This window comes from Salvelinus namaycush, chromosome 1 (assembly GCF_016432855.1).
Source record: "Salvelinus namaycush isolate Seneca chromosome 1, SaNama_1.0, whole genome shotgun sequence".
NCBI classification, from domain to species: Eukaryota; Metazoa; Chordata; class Actinopteri; order Salmoniformes; family Salmonidae; genus Salvelinus; species Salvelinus namaycush.
In genome coordinates this window covers 51297205-51323644 of record NC_052307.1, presented here as the reverse complement: position 1 = coordinate 51323644, position 26440 = coordinate 51297205, and the positions used below count along the sequence as shown (strand labels likewise).

The 26440-nt window shown below is 42.1% G+C and overlaps 1 protein-coding gene across 1 annotated transcript in view; it reads right to left on the bottom strand.

The window, feature by feature from the left end:
• Window positions 1-26440, bottom strand: part of LOC120045214 (serine/threonine-protein kinase BRSK2) — a 163706-nt gene that overhangs the window by 89373 nt on the left and 47893 nt on the right. The window contains exon 2 of the mRNA XM_038990177.1: window positions 630-724. Coding sequence (XP_038846105.1) covers window positions 630-724 — 95 coding nt within the window. The remainder of the gene's footprint in view (window positions 1-629; window positions 725-26440) is intronic.

The window sequence follows — 26440 nt, the reverse complement described above, 5'->3', positions numbered from 1 at the left end:
TGTTTGTGGTGTGTGCGTGTGTGTGCATGGTGTGAGCACATACAGCATGCTGTACGTTTGCGCTGCACCCCATTCAAATTGAATCTGCCCACGATCCAATTACATCCCAATGAGATGCTTCGGCGTGATTTCCTGAGATGGAGAATATGCTGCATCCCACGAAGGGTAATTATACTAGATCGGATTAAGGCCTGCTCCATTCTCCTGACTCCCATGGTATACTCCACCATAAGGGCTTGTTATTGCAGAGAAGCAAAGTCGAGTCTGGCTATTGATGAGGACTGGTCTAATGAGGAAATGCAGAAGAGTTGCTCAACATATTTTGCCGTTCATAGGCCCCAATACTCACACACTGACATAAAGATGCACACACAAACACACATACCCATACACATACACCGACACACAAAGACAAAGAGCTATGAAAGGTTCGGAGGGCATCTCTATTACTCTGTTGAACATAACAGCACTATCCCTGGAAAACCTCCTGTCAGACACCGCAGGTCAACACTCTACTCTCTCTACTACAGTAACAGGAAGTCATATCACCCTCTTTTTCTAACAATAACAACAACAGAGGCCGTTATGGCTCTCCATTGTAACAGGTAGTGCCACGCCCCTGGTCTTACCTTCATGAGGACAGACTCGCTGAGTTTCTCCCTGTTGACGATCTTGATGGCCACTTTCTGACACGTGACACAGTGGATTCCCAGCTTCACCAGGCCTGAAACACACACATAGGCAAATAGTGTGTCAAACACACACACACACACACACACATATACACAGCAAACACCGTCAAACACATAATAAATGCGACACAGGAAGAGTGTGTTAGTTAAATCCCACATCTGAAACACACACACACACACATGCACACGTGCGCAAACACACACACACACACACACACACAAAGCAAAGAGGGTCAAACACACAATAGCTGAATGAGTAGGGCTGCCTTGTTCCAACCAGTTGTATCAGGTGTTTTTTGTGCCGGGCTGAAGCACTCAATGACTCCGGGAACAGAGTTACCTTTGCCTTGTGTATCGAACAAAGTCCCACTGAAGGGAACCAGAGTTAATGTCATTGAGTAGGGATTGTCATTGAGTAGAAGAAAGCCTCAGAGCGTTGGGCCGGTAACCGAAAGGTTGCTGGATCGAATCCACGAGCTGACAATGTCAAAATCGGTCCTTCTGCCCCTGAGCAAGGCAGTTAACCCACTGTTCCCCGGGCGCCGAAGACGTAAATGTTGATCACGGCAGCCTCCCATCACCACTCTGATTCAGAGGGGTTGGGGTTAAACGCGGAAGACACATTTCAGTTGAAGGCATTCAGTTATACAACTGACTAGGTATCCCCCTTTCCCCTTTCCTGGTCATCTCCCTCGGATAAAGAATACACACACGCATACAGATGAAAAGAGAGAGCATCGGTCAGGCCACAACAACTCTATATAATAGAAAAACATCCTTCAAAGCTCCTCGTAAAAACCACTGTATCAAGCCACCCGAGGCCCACGTCTCCCATCTCGCCATTGTGCATCGCAAAGTAAATGTCAACTTCTATATAAACAGCAACGCGAAAGAATCAATGCCGAGAAAGCGATGGCTGTATTTTATGACACACACACACACACACAATGGCGACATCCATATTTTTCAAAGAGCTGACGCTGGCGATAGGGTGTCACTTTCTACTAAAAGGTCTGTGTCTAAAACATCACCGGATACTGCATATGCACCATTTTTATTACCTGGCCTACATATTTCAGAGGAGATGTACATATCCTACATTTGACTGGTGATTTCCCCATGGGTTTCCCCAAAGGGGCGAGGAAACTGGGAAACCGGGGCCTTTAAGCACCAGTGGCTTTGAGCCAAGATGGCAGCCGCAGGGCTCTTTTATGTTAGGCAGTTAGAGCTGGAATGGCATCCTGGACGACATTCACAATGTGCCATTGATCTTGCTGTCAGCGGAGCTCGGGGACTGCTGCTCGATTGCCTGGCCAACATGGGTTAGAGACCCCAGCAACCACTTTACAACAGGTAATGAATATTTGATATTGATGTAATTGCCTCGAATAGATTGTGTTTGTGCGTGTGCGTGTGCGTGCGCGTGCGTGTGTGGACCAGAAGTCCCCACAAGAATAGGAAACAACCAAAAATTTGACCAACTGGGGATATTTTGTTGGTCCCTACGAGGTCAAACACTATTTCTAGGGGGTTTAGGGTTAAGGTTAGAATTAGTGTTAGGGTTAAAATTATGTTAAGGGTTAGGGTTAGGAGCTTAGGTTAGTTTTAGTGTTAGGTTTAGGGTTGGGGTTAGGGAAAATAGGATTTTGAATTGGACTGAATTGTGTGTCTTCACAAGGTTAGCGATACAAGACTGTGTGCGTGTGTGCGTGCGCGCGTGTGTGCGTGCATGTGCGCGCGTGTGACGGCACCAAAAGGCAAACACATTAGGAGTGTGAGTCAGTGAAAGAACAGGAAAATATAGGGAATACGGTGAAAGAGATTGGAGAATGGAAGAGAGATGACGTGCGCTCAGTGAAGCTGTGGGCGTTAAAGAGAGAGAGAGAGCGAGTGAGAGAGCGAGTGAGAGAGAGAGAGAGAGAGAGAGAGAGAGAGAGAGAGAGAGAGAGAGAGAGAGAGAGAGAGAGAGAGAGAGAGAGAGAGAGAGAGAGAGAGAGAGAGAGAGAGAGAGAGAGAGAGCGAGTGAGAGAGAGAGAGAGAGAGAGAGAGAGAGAGAGAGAGAGAGAGAGAGAGAGAGAGAGACTGAATCAGCCAGGCACATATTGTATTGTAACAAGCTAAATCCCATAAAAATATATATAACAGTATATACTGGATCCAAATTAAAGTAGAATGCGTAAAGTGTATAGATAGACAGTAAAAGACAGAAGTGATCAACAGTCTCGTAATCCACTTCTGTTGTAACATTGTTGAGGTAAGGAGAAATTAACTTCTGTTGTTGGCAGGATAAGAAGATGAGAGAGGGGAAGATGAGAGGGGGATGAGGAAACATACTGTGCACAGTACAGAGAAGGACTCAGTTTACAATTTACAATGAGCTGTATAGCAGTGAGAGTATGAGCCACTAAGTCAACTCCCCTGATTCTAAGCAAAGACTAGACTAAGACTAGAACACACAACACACACACACACACACTTACACACACACACAACACGCACACACAACAGAAACATATACACACACACACACACACACACACTTACACACACACACACAACACGCACACACAACACGCACACACAACACGCACACACAACAGAAACATATACACACGCAAACACACACACACACACACACACACACACACACACACACACACACACACACACACACACACACACACACACACACACACACACACACACACACACACACACACACACACACACACACACACACACATCTGACCAACGCGACTGAATTAGCAGCACATCCCCATTGATTTCTCCTCCCTCTGACTCCCCTATCCCTCCTTCGCCTGTTAAGATCAATACAACCCAAAGCCCCTCGAGGACGATGTCATCAAAACTCTCAAGGCTAGATGTCCAACCAGCCAAAACCCTAAGGATCTCTAGTCCGAGAGCTGGGGATAGAACCTGGCTTGAATTCAATAACTGATTAATCTTCTAGATATATCTCACTGCTTTAACTTCAGACAATACTAAATCCACTTACATGTGGAGTGGGATATACTGTATGTAAGCAGGTGGAAAATGAGGAGGCCCATCCATGCTAAACATCCACTGTGTCAATTAGGCTACTGCTGACATGTTCAATAGTTCCTGTGGGACAGGGGGTTTGGCTGCTGGGGTGCTGTAAGCGTATTGTGTACATGCAGACACACATCCACATGCACACCCGTGCAAATGTTTACGCACGCGCATACAGTGGATTTCGGAAAGTATTCAGACCCCTTGACTTTTTCCACATTTTGTTACGTTACAGCCTTGTTCTAAAATGGATGAAATAGCTTTTTTTCCTCATCAATCTACACACAATACCCCGTAATGACAAAGCAAAAACAGGTTTTTAGATATTACAAATAAAAAAACGAAATATTACAATTACGTAACTTTTCAGACCCTTTACTCAGTACGTTGTTGAAGCACATTTGGAAGTGATTACAGTCTCAAGTCTTCTTGTATATGACGCTACAAGCTTGGCACACCTGTATTTGGGGAGTTTCTCCCATTCTTCTCTGCAGATCCTCTCAAGCTCTGTCAGGTTTGATGGGGAGTGCCGCTGCACAGCTATTTTCAGGTCCCTCCAGAGATGTTCGAGCGAGTTCAAGTCTGGGCTCTGGCTGGGCCACTCAAGGACATTCGGAGACTTGTCCTGAAGCCACTCCTGAGTTGTCTTGGTGGGTTCCACTCTATCATATAGGCCTGATTGGCGGGTTCTTGGTCACCTCCCTGAACAATGCCCTTTTCCCCCGATTGCTTAAGTTTGGCCCGGCGGCCAGCTCTAGGAAGAGTCTTGGTGGTTCCAAACTTCTTCCATTTAAGAATGATGGAGGCCACTGTGTTCTTCGGGACCTTCTGCAATGTGTTGATACCCTTCCCCAGATCTGTGCCTCGACACAATCCTGTCTCGGAGCTATATGGACGTTTCCTTCGACCTCATGGCTTGGTTTTTGCTCTGACATGCACTGTGAACTGTGGGACCTTATATAGACAGGTGTGTGCCTTCCCAAATCATGTTCAATCAATTGAATATACCACAGGTGGACTCCAATCAAGTTTTAGAAACATCTCAAGGATGATCAATGGCATTTCTAGTGTCATAGGAAGGGCTCTGAATAGTTGTGTAAACAAGGTATTTCTGCTTTGTATTTTTAACACATTTGCAAAAATGTGTCATTATGTGATATTTTGTGTAGATTGATGAGGGGAAAACATATATCTTATCCATTCTAGAATAAGGCTGTAACATAACAAATTGTAGAAAAAGTCAAGGGGTCTGAATACTTTACGAATGCACTGTATACACAGACTGTAGGCACGCAATCTTGCAATCCCACAGAAACACACACCAGTACAAGCGTACACATGCACTGTAGGCACTATACTTGTGAACACATACACACACAAACATGTCACTGCCTGGAGTGATGATGCTCAACTGATCAATGGTGAGAGGTCAGCTGTCAGGGAGGTCAGAGGGTGGGGTATGATCTGGTCATGACCTTTAACATTAACACATCTACATAACCAGCATGACACATCTCACAAATCTCATTACCAACTCAAACCAGGGGTTGGAACCTGTTCAGGGAGCAGAACAGAAAACCGGAAAATAACACAATTTATTGAGGAATAGAATCAGAACCAGGAACTACAGTGATCTATACTGTTCCGGAAGAGAACCATTATTTTATAAGCATGGGAACCAGTTAGTAACGTTCCTTTACGTTCTGGGCATTTTTTTCAGTCCCACAAAAAACGCAACAAAGCCCTCACTCTGTCACTCAGAAACGTATTTCAGTGTCTGCCTGCCAGCTGAAAATCTTTGCCAGTGTGTGTGCGTGTAGGCTACCTGCCCCATGTAGGCTATGTCGTGTCTTTGGCTATGCCGGATTAAGTGATATGACATGCTATTCTATAAAATAATTTCTCTGCAATTAATACTACCTGATTAAGCTAATCAGGTAAATGTAAATAACTAGAAAGTCGGGGCACCACGAAATAATGTTGTTATACGTGTGAAATTTGTGTTGGTATACTTTAGTTGGTATACTTTAGTTGGTATACTTTAGTTGGTATACTTCAGTTTCGAGTCAATTGTCAGGGGGATTATCAACTGGGCACTGCACTTAGAAATGTCAGAAGAAGGAGCAGAGCAGGCCCTTCTGTTGGGAGAAGGATGGGCAACGAGGGAAAACCATTCAAACAAATTATATGCCCTCCTAAAACTGGTTATAACTCCATTTCTGTTTGTGATATTAAGATTCTAACAATGGCAGTGTGTTATATAGACTTATTTAGGAATAGTCAAGGACCCAAGGTGGGCATGATTAAAAAAATGTCAGAGCAATACAAATAAAAAATGATGATCAGTCAAAATGACTGCTTTAGCGGTTCTAGTGTTAAAAAGGAATAGAAAGGAACGATATAAACAGGTTCGAACTGGTTCAGAACTTTATTTTGCAGGTCGGAACAGTGGAACGTAATGGAAAAAAATAACTCAATGATTGGAAAATAACTTTGGTTCCAACGCCTGACTAAGACACATTCATACACGTATGGGTTCAATTGCATGTTTCATATCAAATCCCACAATTCACCGCCTGTTGACTAGACTCATTAAATAGCACCCGCAAAACATCAGTCTCAACGTCAACAGTGAAGAGGCGACTAAGGGATGCTGGCCTTCTAGGCAGAGTTGCAAAGAAAAAGCCATATCTAAAACTGGCCAATAAAAATGAAATATTAAGAACACAGACACTGGAAAGAGGAACTCTGCCTGAAATAGTAGTCATTTTGCTCAGTTGTGCACCGGGGCCTCCCACTCCTCTTTCTATTCTGATTAGAGCCAGCTGTTCTGTGAAGAGAGTAGTACACAGAGTTGTACGAGATCTTCAGTTTCTTGGCAATTTCTCGCTTGGAATAGCCTTCATTTCTCAGAACAAGAATAGACTGATGAATTTCAGAAGAAAGTTTATTTGTTTCTGGCCATTTTGAGCCTGTAATCAAACCCACAAATGCTGATGCTCCAGATAGTCTGAAGGCCAGTTGTATTGCTTCTTCAATCAGGACAACACTTTTCAGCTGTGCTAACATAATTGCAAAAGGGTTTTCTAATGATCAATTAGCCTTTTAAAATGATGAACTTGGATTAGCTAACACAACGTGCCATTGGAACACAGGAGTGATGGTTGCTGATAATGGGCATCTGTACGCCTATGTAGATATTCCATAACAAATCTGCCGTTTCCAGCTACAGTAGTCATTTACAACATTAAAAATGTCTACACTGTACATTATTTCAAATCAATTTGATGGTATTTTAATGGACCAAAAAAATTGCTTTTCTTACAAGAACATTTCAAGTGGCCCCAAACTTTTGAACGGTAGTGCATTTGATCATATTACCTAACAACGTCAGACAACGAAGACAATATGATTTCTGACTGACTATAATAAGGCATCCATAGCGAGTTTAAAGTTCAAAGCGATCGTATGCAGTTACTGTGAGTCTACCGAGTATTAACTAGAGCTATCATAACTATAGAGGCATCAGTTCTAAGGACACAATGCCATGAGTCATCTCTTTACAGGCTCTGCTGTGTTTTACCAAAAGAGAATATTTTCAATCAAGTACTGTTGTTCGAAGCCTATGGCCTAGGGGTGCAGTTTGCCACCCACACACACTCACACACTCTGTAGTGCATACTCGGTAGTGGAGTCCACAGTCGAGTGGCTACTCTTCTGCACCACTTCAGGCTGCTATTTTTAAACAGCAGTCGACAGGGTGCAGAGCACAGCAAACAGCAGCTGCATGGAAATGTCTTTCTGCCTCCACCAGAACTTGGGTTGATGATGAACATCAATGCAGTTTGGGGAGTTTTCTCAGTGACTTTGACTCAGTTTAGGAAAAAAAGAAGGCAAGTTCAAACATGCATGCAAGCATGTGATCAACTATTTCTGATGTCAGGAGGATAGAACATCACAACAACTGAGTGTGTGTGTTCATGTGCATACATGAGTATGTGCGTGCGCGCGCGCGCGCGCGTGTGTGTGTGTGTGTGTGTGTGTGTGTGTGTGTGTGTGTGTGTGTGTGCGTGCGTGCGTGCGTGTGTTGTGATGGAGTTTCCTCCAGAAGGGAAGCATCTGTAGCTGTCACAGGCTGATTGATGACAGCTCTGAATATCTGAAATATGCATTAGTCCTGCCACAGACGGAATCTGTATATTGGCCTATTTACATCCCATTATACAGACAAGGTGTTACACAAACATATCCAAACACACACACACAAGACTTCTCTTATCACCACCCAGTTCCAATGTAACCTACAGTGCCTTCAGAAAGTTTTCACAACTCTTGACATTTTCCACATTTTGTTGTGTTACAAAGTGGGATTAAAATGGATTTAATTGTTGTTTTTGGTCAACGATCTGCACAAAATACTCTGTAATGTCAAAGTGGAAGAAAGATTCTGACATCTGTCAACCCCCTGAGTCAATACATGTTAGAATCACCTTTGGCAGCGATTATAGTTGTAAGTCTTTCTTTCTGTGTCTCTAAGAGCGTTGCACACACACTTCATGTGTTGTGAAATCTGTTGTGAAGGTATTGTAATGTTTTTAAAATTGTATAACTGCCTTCATTTTGCTGGACAAACACAAATGTTGCTGGACAAACACAAATACACCTGGATTGTACAATATTTGCACATATTATTTTTTAAATCCTTCAAGCTCAAGTTGGTTGTCGATCATTGCTAAGCAGCCATTTTCAAGTCTCGCCATAGATTTTCAAGCCGATTCAAGTCAAAACTGTAACTAGGCCACTCAGGAACATTCAATGTTGTTTTGGTAAGCAACTGAAGTGTATATTTGGCCTTGTGTTTAAGGTTATTGCAAATTTGTCTCCCAGCGCCTGTTAGAAAACAGACTGAACCAGGTTTCCTTTTGGATTTTGCCTGTGCTTAGCTCTATTCTGTTTATTGTTATCATAAAAAAACCTCCCTAGTCCTTGTCGATGACAAGCACACCCATAACATGATGCAGCCACCACCATACTTGAAAATATGAAGAGTCGTACACAGTGATGTGTTGTGTTGGATTTGCTCCAAACATAACGCTTTTTATAATGCTTAAACTTAATTTATTTTGCCACATTTCTTTGCAGTTTTACTTTAGTGCCTTATTGCAAACAGGATGCATGTTTTGGTATATGTTTTATTCTGTATAGACTCAATTAGCAAATCCCTGACCTCTCCGGCAACTGAGTTAGGAAGGACACCTGTATCTTTGTAGTGACTAGGTGTATTGATACACCATCCAAAGCGTAATTAATAACTTCACCATGCTCAAAGGGATATTCAGTGTGTTTTTTACCCATCTACCTATAGGTGCACTTCTTTGCGAGGCATTGGAAAACCTCCCTGATCTTTGTGGTTGATTCTGTGTTTGAAATTCACGACTCGACTGAGGGACCTTACAGATAATTGTATGTGTGGGGTACAGAGATGAGGTAGTCATTGGAACATCATTTAAACAATATTATTTTACACAGAGTGAGTCCATGCAACTTATGACTTGTTAAGCACATTTGTGACCCCCCACCTGGATTCGGTCTTATGTAGCAACATCAGATTTTCTGTTTTTTTACATTGGATAAAAGTAGAGCTACAAAATGGTATATCATACACAGCATGTTTGAGGAATAATGGGAAAGTAATTCTACTTTGAAAGTTGATATACTTGCAGACTCACATTTGAGAAAAGGGCCTTTGAATGTTTTGGTACCTACTGGAGAGCTCTCCTTTTTCTATACCCATTCAGCATTATTCACACCCTCTTAAGTCAGCCCCAACCATCTCTTTAAAGATTCACATGAATACTAAAAGTGGTAGTAGCCTACAATGTCATGTGAAAGAAATGCTATAACCCCCAGCCACATCCAGTGGTGGAAAAGGAATAAATTGTTTTACTTGAAAAAAGTATAAATAATTTCAAAGTCCTTATATTAAAACAGACGGCACAATTGTATTAATAAAACATATATTTTTTATTGACGGATAGCCAGGGGCACAATGTACTTAAGTATCAAAAGTAAAAATATAAACCATTTCAACTGCCTTATATTAAGCAAACCAGATGGCACAATTGTATTATTATGTATTGATGATAGCCAGGGGCACACTCCAATACTCAGACATAATTTACAAACGAAGCAATTGTGTTTAGTGAGTCTGCCAGATCAGAGGCAGTATGGATGACCAGGGATGTTCTCTTGATAAGTGTTTGAATTTGACAGTTTTCCTGTCAAAAACGAATGTGTACTTTCAGGTATCAAGGAAAATGTATGGAGTAAAAATTATATTATTTTCTTTACGAATGTAGTGAAGTAAAAGTTGCCAAAAATATAAATAGTAAAGTAATGTACAGATACCACAAAAAAACGACTTTTAAGTAGTACTTTAAAGTATTTATACTTAAGTACTTTACACCACTGCCCAAATATCTTCACACCATACATTAGCATACTTCATATACTGTTACACATGCACTTATCACATAGCATTCCATACATAAGTTAAGGCCATGCAACCTGAGTTGAAATCTGAGTTGAAACTAGGTGCACATGTACAGTACATAAAAAGATGCATGCACCATATATTTAAGTGGTGGACACTAGACACGGTCACATGATATTGTTGTGGTATGTCACAAAATCATGTTACGACCACACATACCAATATTAATTTTATGTATCAATATTTTGACCCCTGTCACAGTGCTGTCCTTCACAACACCAGCAATCTCAGACAAAGTATTCACTCTGGTCTTTCTGAAGCGCTGCTTGATGAGGCCGAAGCATGAGCCAGGGGCAAACTTGGTGTGGCCTGTGATCAGGAAGTGAAGGTCCAGATTGTGGTGGAGCTTTTGCATGGCCCACCAGGCACAATACCAGAGCAAAAACTAGTTCTTGTTTTGGCCACTGCAGTTATCACAACTCAGCTCCACACGTGTTTTCCCAACTCCGTAGTTCGTGAAGCAATGGTCAATGTAGTTGATGACTTGCCTGCTGCCTCTGCTTGCTTGGGCCAGCTCTCTTTTTGATGACTGTATGACTGGTGGATTAGAGTCAGCCGTGTTCTACTGATTAATGCTGAAAGACAAATTCCAGATACAAATATTTCAGCATTATTATACAATAGATGTGAAATGGGATTCTGAGAACATCACTACACACATTTCATACAGGTAATGTTAGCCATCTAACGCCAGCTGGCTAACTAACAGCAAGCTTTAACTTTTAACAATACAAACCAATTGTCATAGCTCGCTAAAGTTAACCAATAAGTTCAATGTTAGCTAGCTACCATTAGGCTATAACTAGCAATATGAAATGGTATTCTGAGAAAACATCACTAACGTTACACACACTTCATACACATAAGTTAATGTTAGCTAGCAAGCCAGCCACCTAACCTCAGCTAACGTTAGCTAGCTAACAGCAAGGTTTGACTTGGGATCTTTTGTTTAGACATGTCACATTAACATTAGGTAGCTAGCTAAAAAAATTAACTCTAATCCCAATCCATAGAGTAACGTTACTAGCAATACAAACCGATTGTCATAGCAAGCTAAAGTTAACCAAATAACGTTAGGTTCATGGTTAGTTAGCAAGCCAGCCATCAAACTCCAGCTGGCTAGCTAACAGCAAGCTTTAACTTGCAATGAAAACAACTTTCTGACAAAAGTAGAAACGTACAGTATCTGAATCTTTAGCTAGATTCTTACCTGTGTACATGGATGAAAGCTTCATGGCAGACTGCAGCCCCTTTTATAATAAATCCTGTGTTGTTTCCGTTTAGTTTGCACAGCTTGTTTGGCCCGTTGGGTTCCACTGATTTCAAAACGTGTTATGAAATGAGAGGGAGTCAGCATTGCATGGCACGATCGTCGTCCAGAAAGTAGTCCATCACAACTTTTTTCCCATTGGCCTTTTTTCGATAGTGCCTGATAAATTCTGGGCAGCAATGTAATTGAGTAATTGAGTAACATATTTGCAGTTCTCCATAGCTAACATAATATCTTTTGAAAAAACTGCAGTAGAAATGATTATTTACTCATTATGAGCAGCTCATTTTATAGACACAAGATGCAACACCGCAGACCAATCCAAACTCATCTCTCGGCATATCCAGCCCACTCATTATCTCAGCCAATCATGGTTAGCGGGAAGGTTGCTGATTTTTTCTGTGGCTAAACCAACTAGGCTTGTAATTTAACAATTTTATTCGTATTTACAGATGACATACAAGTAAGTTTGTTATTAAGGCACATGAAAGCTCACATGTTCGAGAAGGAATTTCTGACATTATGGGGTATTGTGTGTAGGCCAGTGGCACAAAATCCCAATATAATCAACTTTAAATTAAGGCTGTAACACAAAAAAATCTGGAAAAAGTAAAGGGGTGTGAATACTTTCTGAATACACTTTATATGAAAGGGGCCCTGTGAGGTTCTACATTAAGACCCGTATAACAAGGTTTCTAGTATAAGTCTTTCTGCACAGTGACAAGCCAAACACAATATAATATTAATGTAGCCTAATGTACAAATCCCCTCTCATCTCTCCAATAATCGTATGGATTCTGAGTGCACTGAATATTCCATTCAAATTCAAATCAATTCGTGTGATATTGTCCATCAAAGGTACTGTACATATTGCTGCAGAGTTGCCTCGGTAATTTAAAACTCAAAGGCAGTACAGAAGACAAGTGCTGTTGTGGCTGTTGTCATATGCTATAATCACTTACAAATACCTCTGCAAGGCTGCAAGTCTGCTGTATGATTTCTGTTTGCTCCTGTAGTGCCTTCCAGCAACCTACATCTGCACACACACACACACGAGAGAGAGAGCGAGAGAGAGAGAGAGAGAGAGAGAGAGAGAGAGAGAGAGAGAGAGAGAGAGAGAGAGAGAGAGAGAGAGAGAGACACAGAGAGAGAGAGAGAGACAGAGAGAGAGAAACAGAGAGAGAGAGAGAGAGAGAGAGAGAGAAAAACCGAGAGAGAGAGAGAGAGAAACAGAGAGAGAGAGCTAGTACTGCTAAGGCTGTATCTCTTGGGGCTTTCAAATTATGGAGTCAATGGCAGGGACTATTAAGACACACACACACTCTCACACACAGACACACGTTTACTCATACAGATGTTGGAGACACAAGACAGAAGTGTTTAATATTCTCCCACACAAACACACTTCACTCTATCTTCCAGGGACTCTCATCTACATATGGACACACACACACACACACACAGTCCACCTGATGAGCCGACTGCCATCTTTAGAACTAAGACGTTTGACACACAAACATTTGACACGTTTGAACAGAAACGCAGACACACACACACACACACACACACACACACACACACACACACACACACACACACACACACACACACACACACACACACACACACACACACACACACACACACACACACACAAAGCATGCATGCAGACAGATGCATATCGTATTATGCACATATTGTACACATATACATATTCATACCATATACTCATATAAATCAAAAAGATAACGACAACTACACTGTTCCCGTTCTGAAAAGGCACATTGCACCTTCACTCATTTAATGGCTACCTCCTTTGCCCTCGTCCAATCAAATCACACCTTGGTCCTTAGCTGCCTGGTGCATTGTGGTATTGATTACCTGCCTGTGTATGTTTTCCAGTGAGACCATGACATGCGCACTCGCACGTGCGCACGCACCAAACACACACACACACACACACACACACACACACACACACACACACACACACACACACACACACACACACACACACACACACACACACACACACACACACACCCAACCCCACCGCCACACACACACACACCACTCATTCGAATACACTGGGGAGTCATTCTCATTGTCATGTTGCTCACTATGGAAGGTTAATGAGACAGAATAGACTGAAATGGACTTGAACATTGATTTCATACCATGGATTAAACATCCTATTCTATTCACTAGTCACCGCTTCGGTTTCAGTCCAGCGGTGAAATATCTGATTTCGTAGTAAGGGCGTAGTAAGCGGTTGATTACGTATGTTAGTGCTGGGTCGGAACAAAAGTCTCCACGCCTACACGCAAAAGAGGCCCCAAAAGACCAGATTGGGGATCACGGAAAATGGATGGCACGAGAATGGATTGCAACAAAGTCTTATCTTCGGTAAGTAACATATACGTAATATGACTGCACAAAATCAGTTCTTACCTGTTGTTGAACCATTGAATAAAGAGCAACGGCGGCAGATGTTCATCAGAGGAGAGCATGCAGAGAGCTTTCAATTCCAGAATGGGATAAATCAAATCAAAGTTTATTTGTCACGTGCGCCGAATACAACAGGTGTAGACCTTACAGTGAAATGCTTACTTACAGGCTCTAACCAATAGTGCAAAAGAGGTATTGGGTGAACAATAGGTAGGTAAAGAAATAAAAGCAACAGTAAAAAGACAGTGAAAAACAGTAGCAAGGCTATAAAACAGTAGCGAGGCTATATACAGTAGTGAGGCTATATACAGTAGCGAGGCTATATACACTAGCGAGGCTACATACAGACACCGGTTAGTCAGGCTGATTGAGGTAGTATGTACATGTAGATATGGTTAAAGTGACTATGCATATATGAGGAACAGAGAGTAGCAGTAGCGTAAAGAGGAGTTGGCGGGTGGTGGGTGGCGGGACACATTGCAGATAGCCCGGTTAGCCAATGTGCGGGAGCACTGGTTGGTCGGGCCAATTGAGGTAGTATGTACATATGTACATGAATGTATATTTAAATTGACTATGCATATATGATAAACAGAGAGTAGCAGCAGCGTAAAAGAGGGGTTGGGGGGGCACACAATGCAAATAGTCCGGGTAGCCATTTGATTACCTGTTCAGGAGTCTTATGGCTTGGTGGTAAAATCATTCAGATCTTTTTTTTCCCGCTATTAACCCATTTTCAAATTCTCTTAGTCGATAAAATGCATAGTACATAAAATAAATGGATCAGCTTACTTCCAGATCTTATATAATCTAATGTTCACATTTTCAGACCACTTTGGATTTGAACGGTGTTCCATGGGTTAGCTGACAATGTCACGAAAACGATGTGCACGCTTCAATGGGGCAGAAGTCAGTGAGTTGTTGTGATTCTGGATGGCCAGATAGCTACCAACAACTACAGCAAACTGCCATATGGGGAATCGTAAGTGACTCGTGTCAGCTAGTTTCATCATTGTTTTTGATACCATGTCTTGTTTTGAGTTGTTTTGACTGATTTCATGTCAATGCTAATATGGCTAAAATTCGCTAGCTAGCTAACCAACAACTGTAATAATGTATCGAGAGACAACAAGTCCTCATTGTGCAAATGTATTTATGTTTTCAATAAACATTGGAAATGAAATATCGTTTTCAACAATCTAAGCCAGCCCCGTCTGTTTTGACCCATAGTTGCGCATGTGTTGGATTTGATGCTAAACAACCCGCCCATCTATAGGCTGCACGATGCTCAATGCAACAACCTATTTCTACACTCATCACAACTGTGGAATTAGCTGATTTTTCTACCCAGAGGATGAAGATGTTCTACCCAGAGGTTGATATGCATTTGTAGGCTTATATTCTGTGAAGGTAATCTATGTCAAGGTTGGGCTATCCTTCCTTCCACTTGCCCTTTCCCCTCGATACCTCATGGGGGCTGATCACACTACCCCTAACTACTCCTCCTCTCACACACAGCCAATAGCAAGCCTCCATCTTTCATTAATGAGGTAATTCATAAAAATCGCATTCTCTCTCACTCTGTCACTCTCTTTTCTCTCTCGCTCTTTATCTCTGCATGGGAAAGGGGGAGGAGAGGAAAAAGAGAGTGAGTGAGTGAGTTCAAGACAGAGGGAAGAGCAGAGTGAGACAGAGAGAAAGAAAGAAAGAGAGAGAGACAGAAAGAGAGAGAGAAAGAGACGCTGCGTATAAATACAGAGGGCAGGTGCCGTTCGAAGTTACATCCTTTTCTGCAGTAGAAGTAGGGTTGGGCGGTATCCAGTTTCTCATTTCGTCATACCGTCCTTCTCTCGTACCGTCCTTCTCTCATACCGGGTTAAATTTGGTATTACCGGCTTAGTACACAAGGGGGCGCCCCAAAAAATTGCTACCAGTAGTATCCTCAATGCCAAAGAGTGTGCATGTAACGTTCGTTCTCCTCCTCGTCTCCTCCAGAACAAACTCACAAACGAAACAGTCCCGTGTGGCATAAACACTAACACAGGAACAATCACCCACAAACAAACAGTGTGAACAGCCTACCTAAATATGGTTCTCAATCAGAGGAAACATAAAACACCTGCCCCTGATTGAGAACCATATCAGGCTGATTGAAAAGAACCCAACATAGAAACACATAACATAGAATGCCCACCCAGCTCACGTCCTGACCATACTAAACAAAGACAAAATAAAGGAAATAAGGTCAGGAACGTGACAGTGCAAAGCTGCCATCAAGCCAAAGGGTGGCTACTTTGGAGAATACTAAATATATTTAGATTTGTTTAACACTTTTTTAGTTACTACATGATTCCGTATGTGTTATTTTAGTTTGTGTTAGTTTTGATGTCTTCACTATTATTCTACAATGTAGAAAATAGTAAAAAGAAAAGAAAAACTCTCAAATGAGTAGGTGTGTCCAAACTTTTGACTGGTACTGTGTATACTATATTTATACTCCAGACTCCACCATTGCTTGTCCTAATATAATATCTTTCTTAAAACTTCTTAATAGGGGGCGCTGTTTTCACTTTGGGAAAAAAATCGTGCCCAAAAGAAACGGCCTCGTACTCTATTCTAGATCGTACAATATGCATATTATTATTACTATTGGATAGAAAACACTCTCAAGTTTCTAAAACTGTTTGAATTATATCTGTGAGTAAAACAGAACTCATTTTGCAGTAAACTTCCATACAGGAAGTGAAAAATCTGAAAACGATGCTCTGTTCCAGGGCCTGCCTATTCAATTGCCTAATATTTATGGATATGCATGCACTGCATACGCCTTCCACTAGATGTCAACAGGCAGTGGAAGGTGGAATGGGGTGTCTAGCTTGATCTGAGATCGAACAAGAGCTCTTGGAGTGGCAGGTCTGGAAATTTCTTTGTCTTCTCTGGCGCACGAAGTACATCGACATTGGCTTCTGAAAAGCGTTCGGTATACACGGCGTATATCTCCGGCTCTGATTTTATTTGATACATGTGATAATAACTTCATAAAGTAGTTTTTTTCAACCGAGTTGTATCAGTTTATTCAACGTTTATTGCGACTTTTAGAATTTTCCTTTCTTTGCGTCAGGAGAAGATGGGCATGTTCGCGCCACATGGCTAGCTAAGGTTGCTAATTCGACAGGAGAAAAGGACATTCTAAAACCAAACAACGATTTATTCTGGACCTAGGACTCCTTGTACAAGATTCTGATGGAAGCTCAGCAAAAGTAAGAACAATTTATGATGTTATTTTGTATTTCTGTGGAAAATGTTGAGTCCTATTACCTGCCGTTTTGGCGGGCGCTGTCTCGCTATAACGTAAGCTGTTTGTTATGGTAAAGTTATTTTTTTAAATCTAACACGGCGGTTGCATTAAGAACCAGTGTATCTTTCATTTGCTGTCCAACATGTATTTTTTAGTAAAGTTTATGATGAGTTCTTTGGTCAGATTAGGTGAGTGTCCAAACTAGCTCCGGACATTCTGGTGAATCGATGCTACATATTCACAATGTATAACCACGGTTTGCAGCTCTAAATATGCACATTTTTGAACAAAACATAAGTGTATTGTATAACCTGATGTTATAAGACTGTCATCTGATGAAGTTGGTCAAGGTTAGTGATTAATTTTATATATTTTGCTGGTTTTTGCGATCGCTACCTTTTGCTGCTAATAAATGCATTTGTGTGTTTGGCTATTGTGGTAAGCTAATATAATGCTATATTGTGTTTTCGCTGTAAAACACTTAAAAAATCAGAATATTGGCTGGATTCACAAGATGTTTATCTTTCATTTGCTGTACACCATGTATTTTTCATAAATGTTTTATGATGAGTATTTAGGTATTTCACGTTGCTCTCTGTAATTATTCTGGCTGCTTTGGTGATATTTTTGATGGTAGCTGCAATGTAAAACTATGATTTATACCTCAAATATGCACATTTTTGAACAAAACATAAATTTATTGTATAACATGTTATAAGACTGTCATCTGATGAAGTTGTTTCTTGGTTAGTGACTAATTATATCTCTATTTGGTCGGTTTTGTGATAGCTACCTATGCGGTAGAAAAATTGTGAAAATATGCGGTTGAGTCTTTTGCTATTGTGGTTAGCTAATAGAAATACATAGTGTTTTCGCTGTAAAACATTTAAAAAATCGGAAATGATGGCTGGATTCACAAGATGTTTATCTTTCATTTGCTGTATTGGACTTGTGATTTCATGAAAATTATATTATATGATATCCCTGTCGCGTTAGGCTAGGCTATGCTAGTCAGCTTTTTTGATGAGGAGGATCCCGGATCCGGGAGAGAGAAGCGGTAGAGGTTAATTCCATTCTTGTAATTTTAGATGTGTGTGTTCTGTTGTGAATTGTTAGATATTACTGGACTTGTGGAGCTAGGAACACAAGCATTTCGCTACACTCGCAATAACATCTGCGAAATATGTGTATGCGACCAATAAAAATTTATTTTATTTGATATAAAACTCACCCTGTCAATACACAACTGGACTCACCTGCTCCCACTTTCTCCCGTTGTGCTATTTACAAACACGTGACTGGCTCAACTGTTCTGGAGAAGTACAATAAGCTTCATAATGTAAAATAATGTGACACGTTGAAATGAAGAACGCAATGTGCTTTATGTCATAACATATTGCACAAGTTGACTACAAGTATTTATTTAAAAAAGTCAAATGTATTGAAAAACTTCAAAGAAATAGGTAATGGGTCCGTGTAAAAAAAAAAATGGCACTGAGCAAATTTTAGATCTGCTGAGCGCAAACTTCTGTGCACCTTCCAGCGTGCGTTAACTGTGAACACTGAGGCTGTACCCGCTTTAAGTTACAGTTTTAACAGACGCCAAGTAGGCTCCTGTGGTTATTTGATCATAATGTAGGCCTACCAGAGTGGCCTACCATCAAAAACAATGAAGAAAATGCATCCGATAACATTGTAACATGGAAATAGCAGTTCTATCATTCGACCTACAGTAGCAGTCAATGTGTAGTGTTCAATGTGGCCTTTGAAAAAAACCATGCAGGGCTTGACATGAACCTGTTTATCTTGTCCTTCATACAAGGTGGCTGAAAATGTTGTGTTTGATGTAAGAAAACAGTTTACAAAATAAAATGCATTATTAGTCCCATACCATTATTACAGAGAATCAGACAAATTATACTACCCTCTGCCTATTGGCTACTTAGCTTATTCAAGACCTTCTCAAAATACAACACTGCCCCTTAAAGTAAAAAAAAAGATCTTTACCTGACTCGCTTTTCAAAGATGTCTAGAAATGTTCACGTTTTGTGCTCTTGTACGAAGCAATCACTCCCCTATTGCTAACAACAAATTATCTATAACTAGGCTAATAACTCACTAATTAGCAAAGGAAATTAACAAAATGTGCACACATGGCTACATGCAGCTCTCGCTTTGATCTCAAAACAAGCGCATCTACTCACAACCGCTCATGCTGTAGTGTAAACACAGTCCAGTTCAAAGTAAATGGTGCAGATCCATATACGGCAATGGTCTAATTGCATATAGGCCTACTGCAGCTCTGATTGGTTATTCCGCACCGGGCCCAGTCTTGCATGTCAATGCAATAGTATCATACTCAGATGTTTTAAAATAGCTTTTATTTAACTAGGCAATTCAGATGGATTCTCTTGCACAGTTCGTTTTGTTTCGGTATGTTCAGGGTAAGGTAGGTTACTTTCTAAATGTAATCCGTTACAGTTATTCGTTTCCTGTCCAAAATTGTAATCAGTAAAGTAACTTTTGGATTACCCAAATTTAGTAACCTAATCAGATTACATTCAGTTACTTTTAGATTATTTTCCCCATAAGAGTCATTAGAAGAAGACAAAAATGTATGTTACCAATTGAACAACATCTATTGCAGGACAAATCAATGTGAAAGTTTACATAGCTGGCCTAACATGGATGTTCAATTTTACTGTATGGGTTGGTTATGTAGGCTTCTTCTAAACCCATCACTTTCTACTACATATAATAATACGATTAAATTGTATCTTCACATTAATATATATAATGTATACGTTCAAAAATGGATGTAGCAACTACAGGTTGCCCCTTTAAGTCTATCAAAAGAGTGCGAGTTTGAGCATGGATGTATTTTTTTATCAGCATGAATTAGATTGAGCAATAAAAGCCCCACTTTTATTCCATAGGCTGGGATCCGCACTATGCAGCTGTTGCAAGAGCGCATTTTTCACTGGCTGTCCGCTGGTTTCAAAAACAATGATTGATAGGCAGTTTAAACTTCTTGAATTCAACCATTATTGGGTTCAAATATACATTTCGATTTGTCGACAGCCATCCACAACGACCACAATCCGTAAGGCGCAAATAGCTAAATGAGAGAGCAGCAGAGTGATTCACATCAATGCGCTACTGTATGTAGATATCAATAATAAGTGATATCCGTATCGCCGTAGACGAGATTCACTGATGTCATCCTAACCTCCATGCGTTTATTCAAGTTGGCTCATCTTTGGATGCCGACAGCAGTCGCACCATTGGAAGACATAGCTTGGACTGTAGCCTACAAAAGCCTATTTCTACTCTTTTCCCGCGATCCATCAAACACATTTGGTGTGATCATAGTGGTCTCTGACTTGTGGTCAGACTCGCTCAGGTGGAACAAACTTAAACTTGCTCCTTTTTTCAATGTCGATTTGAATGTCATTGAGAAAACAGAAGTGTCAAATATTTTTTTCCACAAACATCCTTTCTGAATTGAAAAGTAATCCTCGAAGTAATCATCTAGTTTTTCAAAAGCATCTGTAATCTGATTACAATAGTTTAGCTTGTAACGTAACAGATCACCGTTACCGTTTTTTTGTTATCCCTTACATGTAATCCATTACTCCCCAACCCTGGGTATGTTGTATTGAAAGCGTCTAATATTGCATTGATTCGATCACAATTGCCACAGTAAAGGGAAACGTTGATAGTGTTAACTAACAGGGAAAACTCTAGAAAGTTGAGTGAAGTTCAATCTCATGCATCTCTCTGTGGGCTGATATTTCTACTGTGTGGCAGCCAGCAACGTCTATAAATCAAGGCGCTCCCGAGTGGCGCATTGGTCTAATGCCCAGCATCTCAGTGCAAGAGGCGTCACTACAGTCCCTGGTTTGATTCCAGGCTGTATCACATCTGGCCGTGATTGGGAGTCCCATAGGGCGGCACACAATTGGCCCAGCGTCGTCGGGGTTTGTCCGGGATAGGCCGTCATTGTAAATAAGAATTTGTTCTAACCTGACTTGCCTAGTTAAATAAAGGTACAATAAAATGTAAAACAAAGAATAAAACAGTGTGCTTTTAAAGGCTCTCATTGGTCGGACCAGCTCAGCAATAAAATGTGTAGATAAAGACAGATGAATGTGAATGGCGGTGCGATGTGTAAATGGGTTTATAGCCTGCTGTGGACATGGTTAGAGTCCTGCAGAGCAGCATGTTAACAAGCCCAGGGCTGGATGGACACCAACAACATACAGACAACTGCTGTATTGTGGGCTGCTGCTACTCACGAAAGTCTATAATGTGATGTTGAGTTCCCTTCAGGCCTGATTACAGTATGGACATGGATATAAACTCAGCAAGAAAACAAACGTCCTCTCACTGCGTTTATTTTCAGCACACTTATTAACATGTGTAAATATTTGTATGAACATAACAAGATTCAACAACTGAGACGTAAACTGAACACGTTCCACAGACATGTGACTAAGAGAAATGGAATAATGTGTCCCTGAACAAAGGGGGGGGGGGGTCAAAAGTAACAGTCAGTGTCTGGTGTGGCCACCAGCTGCATTAAGTACTGCAGTGCATCTCCTCCTCATGGACTGCACCAGATTTGCCAGTTCTTTCTGTGAGATGTTATCCCACTCTTCCACCAAGGCACCTGCAAGTTTCCAGACATTTCTCGGGGGGAATGGCACTAGCCCTCACCCTCCGATCCAACAGGTCCCAGACGTGCTCAATGGAATTGAGATCCGGGCTCTTCGCTGGCCTTGGCAGAACACTGACATTCCTGTCTTGCAGGAAATCACGCACAGAACGAGCAGTATGGCTGGTGGCATTGTCATGCTGGAGGGTCATGTCAGGATGAGCCTGCAGGAAGGGTACCACATGAGGGATGAGGATGTCTTCCATGTAACGCACAGCGTTGAGATTGCCTGCAATGACAACAAGCTCAGTCCGATGATCCTGTGACACACCGCCCCAGACCATGACGGACCCTACACCTCCAAATCGATCCCGCTCCAGAGTACAGGCCTCAGCGTAATGCTCATTCCTTCGACGATGAACGCAAATCCGACCATCACCCCTGGGGAGACAAAACCGCGACTCGTCAGTGAAGAGCACTTTTTGCCAGTAATGTCTGGTCCAGTGTCGGTGGGCTTGTGCCCATAGGCGATGTTGTTGCCGGGGATGTCTGGTGAGGACCTGCCTTACAACAAGCCTACAAGCCCTCAGTCCAGCCTCTCTCAGCCTACTGTGGACAGTCTGAGCACTGATGGAGGGATTGTGCGTCCCTTTTTCAGAGTCAGTAGAAAGGCCTCTTTAGTGTCCTACGTTTTCATAACTGTGACCTTAATTGCCTACCGCCTGTAAACTGTTAGTGGCTTAACGACCATTTCACAGGTGCATGTTCATTAATTGTTTATGGTTCATTGAACAAGTATGGGAAACAGTGTTTAAACCCTTTACAATGAAGATCTGTGCAGTTTTGGGGATTTTTACAAATTATCTTTGAAAGACAGGGTCCTGAAAAAGGGCCGTTTCTTTTTTAGCTGAGTTTATAAGCAGACACAAACACACACACACACACACACACACACACACACACACACACACACACACACACACACACACACACACACACACACACACACACACACACACACACACACACACACACACACACACACACACACACAGCATTATGTAGGCCTTACAAGGCTTTATAACAGCTCATAACACACTCATCACAGCTTTTACTGCTGTGGATCTAGCAATGTAAAGCTAGTTGGCCCTTCACAGAGAAGACAACTCCACGTCTTCCTTTTAATGACAGTGGTTTTACATCACACACAGCATTCAGCCAGCCAGCACATTCACTAAAAGACAGCAGAGAGAGAGAGAGAATGAGGGAGAGAAAAAGGGGAAAGAGTCCTCTACAAAGCCATACACACACAGCCAGAGGTGACCTGATGCGGCGACACATTGATGGAAGAAGAGAGAGAGAGAGAGAGAGAGAGTGAGAGAGAGAGCGAGAGAGTGGGAGAGAAAGGAAGAGAGAGTGAGAGATAGAGAGAGAGAGAGAGAGAGAGAGAGAGAGAGCAGGTGAGCGAGGGACAATGCATATATCACCCTGCATTCATCCCTTATGTAAAGTGATATGAAAGGGTCAGAGTAAGGGCAGCAGTGAGTAGCGAGCTTAAACAGTCATTGGTAGTAACTGTGGGTGCACCCATCTCCTTGTCGTCTCAGGAAGGTGAGCCATGCGCGAGTGTGGGCGTCCATTCCTTGGCAACAGCCGCACACACAGACACCACTGTCACCAAGGACCATACTCTTTCAACAAGACCCCAGCACCACACTAGATTTAGAATTACTAGAATGTCCCACAGTCCATGGATTTTGGGGCAGAATATACATAGGTACACCCAATATGGACAAACAATGGAAATCTCCATTGCTGCATAAAGAGCAAAGATAATGACACATAACACTGATGATTAGATCATCCAAATGGTGCATCAAATGTACCCTCCATATTGGATGGGGCAATTGGATAAACGTGTCCGTTCTAGTCATGCTAACTCTGCGACGCCAGCTCTGTCAATGGGAATGTCCGTTCTAGTCATTCTAAATCTATGACGCCAGCTCTGTCAATGGGAGTGTCCGTTCTAGTCATTCTAAATCTATGACGCCAGCTCTGTCAATGGGAGTGTCCGTTCTAGTCATTCTAAGACATGGAGGAGAGGAGAGAGACGGTAATGGGGAGAGAGAAAGAGAGAGAGAAAGACATAGGCTAGTCTAGATGGAAATTGAGAGGGAGAGAGAGGAGCAAGGAGACAGATAAAGCTAGAGAAGGGTGCAGGGAGACAGAGAGAGAGAGAGAGAGAGAGAAAGAGAGAGGAGAGAGAGTGTGTGTGTGTGGTGTGTGTTGGTGTGTTGTGTTGTGGTGTGGTGTGTGTGTGTGTGTGTGTGTGTGTGTGTGTGTGTGTGTGTGTGTGGTGTGTGTGTGAGTAGAAAACTAAAGAAGTGGACAAAAAGAAGAGAAGAGGAAAGATGAGGAGACATACAAGGGACAGAAGGGGAGGAGAGTAGACACACAGGGAGGGAGGGAGGGAGGGAGGGAGGAGGGAGGGAGGGAGGGGGGAGGGAGGGAGGGAGGGAGGGAGGGAGGGAGGGAGGGAGGAGGGAGGGAGGGAGGGATAGGTCAGTACATTCTCTACCATGGCCATCTCGGAGAATGTCTGATCAATGATAATCCTATTGCCTCTCCCCTCCGAGAGGAGGAAATGGAGAGAGAATGAGATGTGGAGGGGAGAAGTGTCAGATTAACTGGATATAACCTGATCTAACTGAGACAAAGAGATCGAGAGAGACCCCAACAGAGAGAGTGAAAGAGAGAACAAGAGAGAGAGTGAATGGGATGAGGAGTCGCAGTGCCAGTATAACTGTATAACTGAACTTCTCGCAAGCCATAACCAACTCTAGATCGGGCTGTTATGAGAGACTAAACTACATACTGAGACAAAGCGAGGGTGAGAGAGCGAGAGAATCGGAAATATAATGGTAAGGGTATTTGTCAGTATCACTGAGGATAACTTTGAGACATAGTGCAGAAGAGGAGGGCTTCTGCTGAAACTAGATACAGGAAAGTGGAGCAATCTTCATCAGAAGTGATTAAAAATGAGACGGAGAGAGAGAGAGAGAGAGAGAGAGAGAGAGAGAGAGAGAGAGAGAGAGAGAGAGGCTGCTGAGGCTGCAGTAGCTCTGGTGGACTGGTTCAATCGACTGATAGAATGAGTCCAAATAACAGAGGGATGTACAGAGGAGAGAAGAGGAGAGGAGGAAGTGACTGTATTTCTTTGTTGAAGGTCCAATGCGGCCGTTTTATCTCAATATAATATCATTTCTGAGTGACAAGTAAGTGCCTTACTGTGATCATTTTACATGAAAATGGTCAAAAAGAAACAAAAATAACTTCTTATCAAAGATTATTTTCTCAAGCAAGAATTTTGCTCGGACTATACAGGAGTGGTCTGAGTTGGGAGGGGGAAACTGAAAGCAACCTTTCTTATTGGACTACTAACTAACTGGTGATGTCACCAGGCAGGCCAAAACTACATCCCACCAAAACAGGCTGACTTTCAGGTAGTCTTTTCAAACAGCTCTTACACTAAAAGGGCATTATCATCATTATCGCAATTTTACAGTATTATACAAAGGGAGAGAGTTGTTTCTTTGTTATATAATATTGTTTTTTTCCTTTAAATAATAGAACATGCTGGAAGAGAGGGATGGGAAAGAGCATGAGGGCAGGAAAGGAGGGGGGCGAGGAAGGGGAGGAGGAAAGAGTTGTGTTTGGGTGGTGGGGAGGGTTCACAGTCAAAGACGTCAGCGAGTCGAGAGTCCCATTTGAAATTCAAAAAAAAAAAACCTGCCTGACGCCCTCTCTTCCTCTCTTCTCTCACTCTTCTCCCTAATGAATACAACTTAATTACCACATCCCCCTTCTCATTTCCCCTCCGCTCCCAGAGGAGAACGAGAGAAGAGGAAGATGAAACAGAGAGGGGAAAGGGATGGAGAGAAGGGGCAGAGAGGAGAAAAAGAGTGAAGAGCAGAGCAGAGAGAGATGGAGAGAGAGACAGAGAGAAAGACAGAGACAGAGACAGAGAGAGAGAGAGAGAGAGACAGAGACAGAGAGAGAGAGAGAGAGAGACAGTGAGACAGAGAGAGAGAGAGGAGAGTAGAAAGAGAGACAAAAAAGATAGAGAAGAGGAGAGCATAAAGACAGAGAGAGAGAGGATGAGAGAGAAAGACAGAGAGGGGAGGAGGGAAGACAACAAGACCTAGAGGATTGTATAGCGTCCATCTTTAATTCAGGGTCTTTGTACAAATCGAAAGTGGCCGAACAGTCAGAGTGATGTTTCAAATTCACCAACTCGAGCACGGATAGCTGCCATATTAACCCGACTCGGGCTGAAGAAGAGAGAAGAGGAGAGGGAAGAGAGGAGATGAGAATGAAGAGAGAGGAGGAGAGAGAGAAGAGAGGAGAAAGGGATTTCAGTAAAAATGGGGAGAGAAAGAGGGTATAGAAGAGAGAAAAGAAGAGAGGGTAG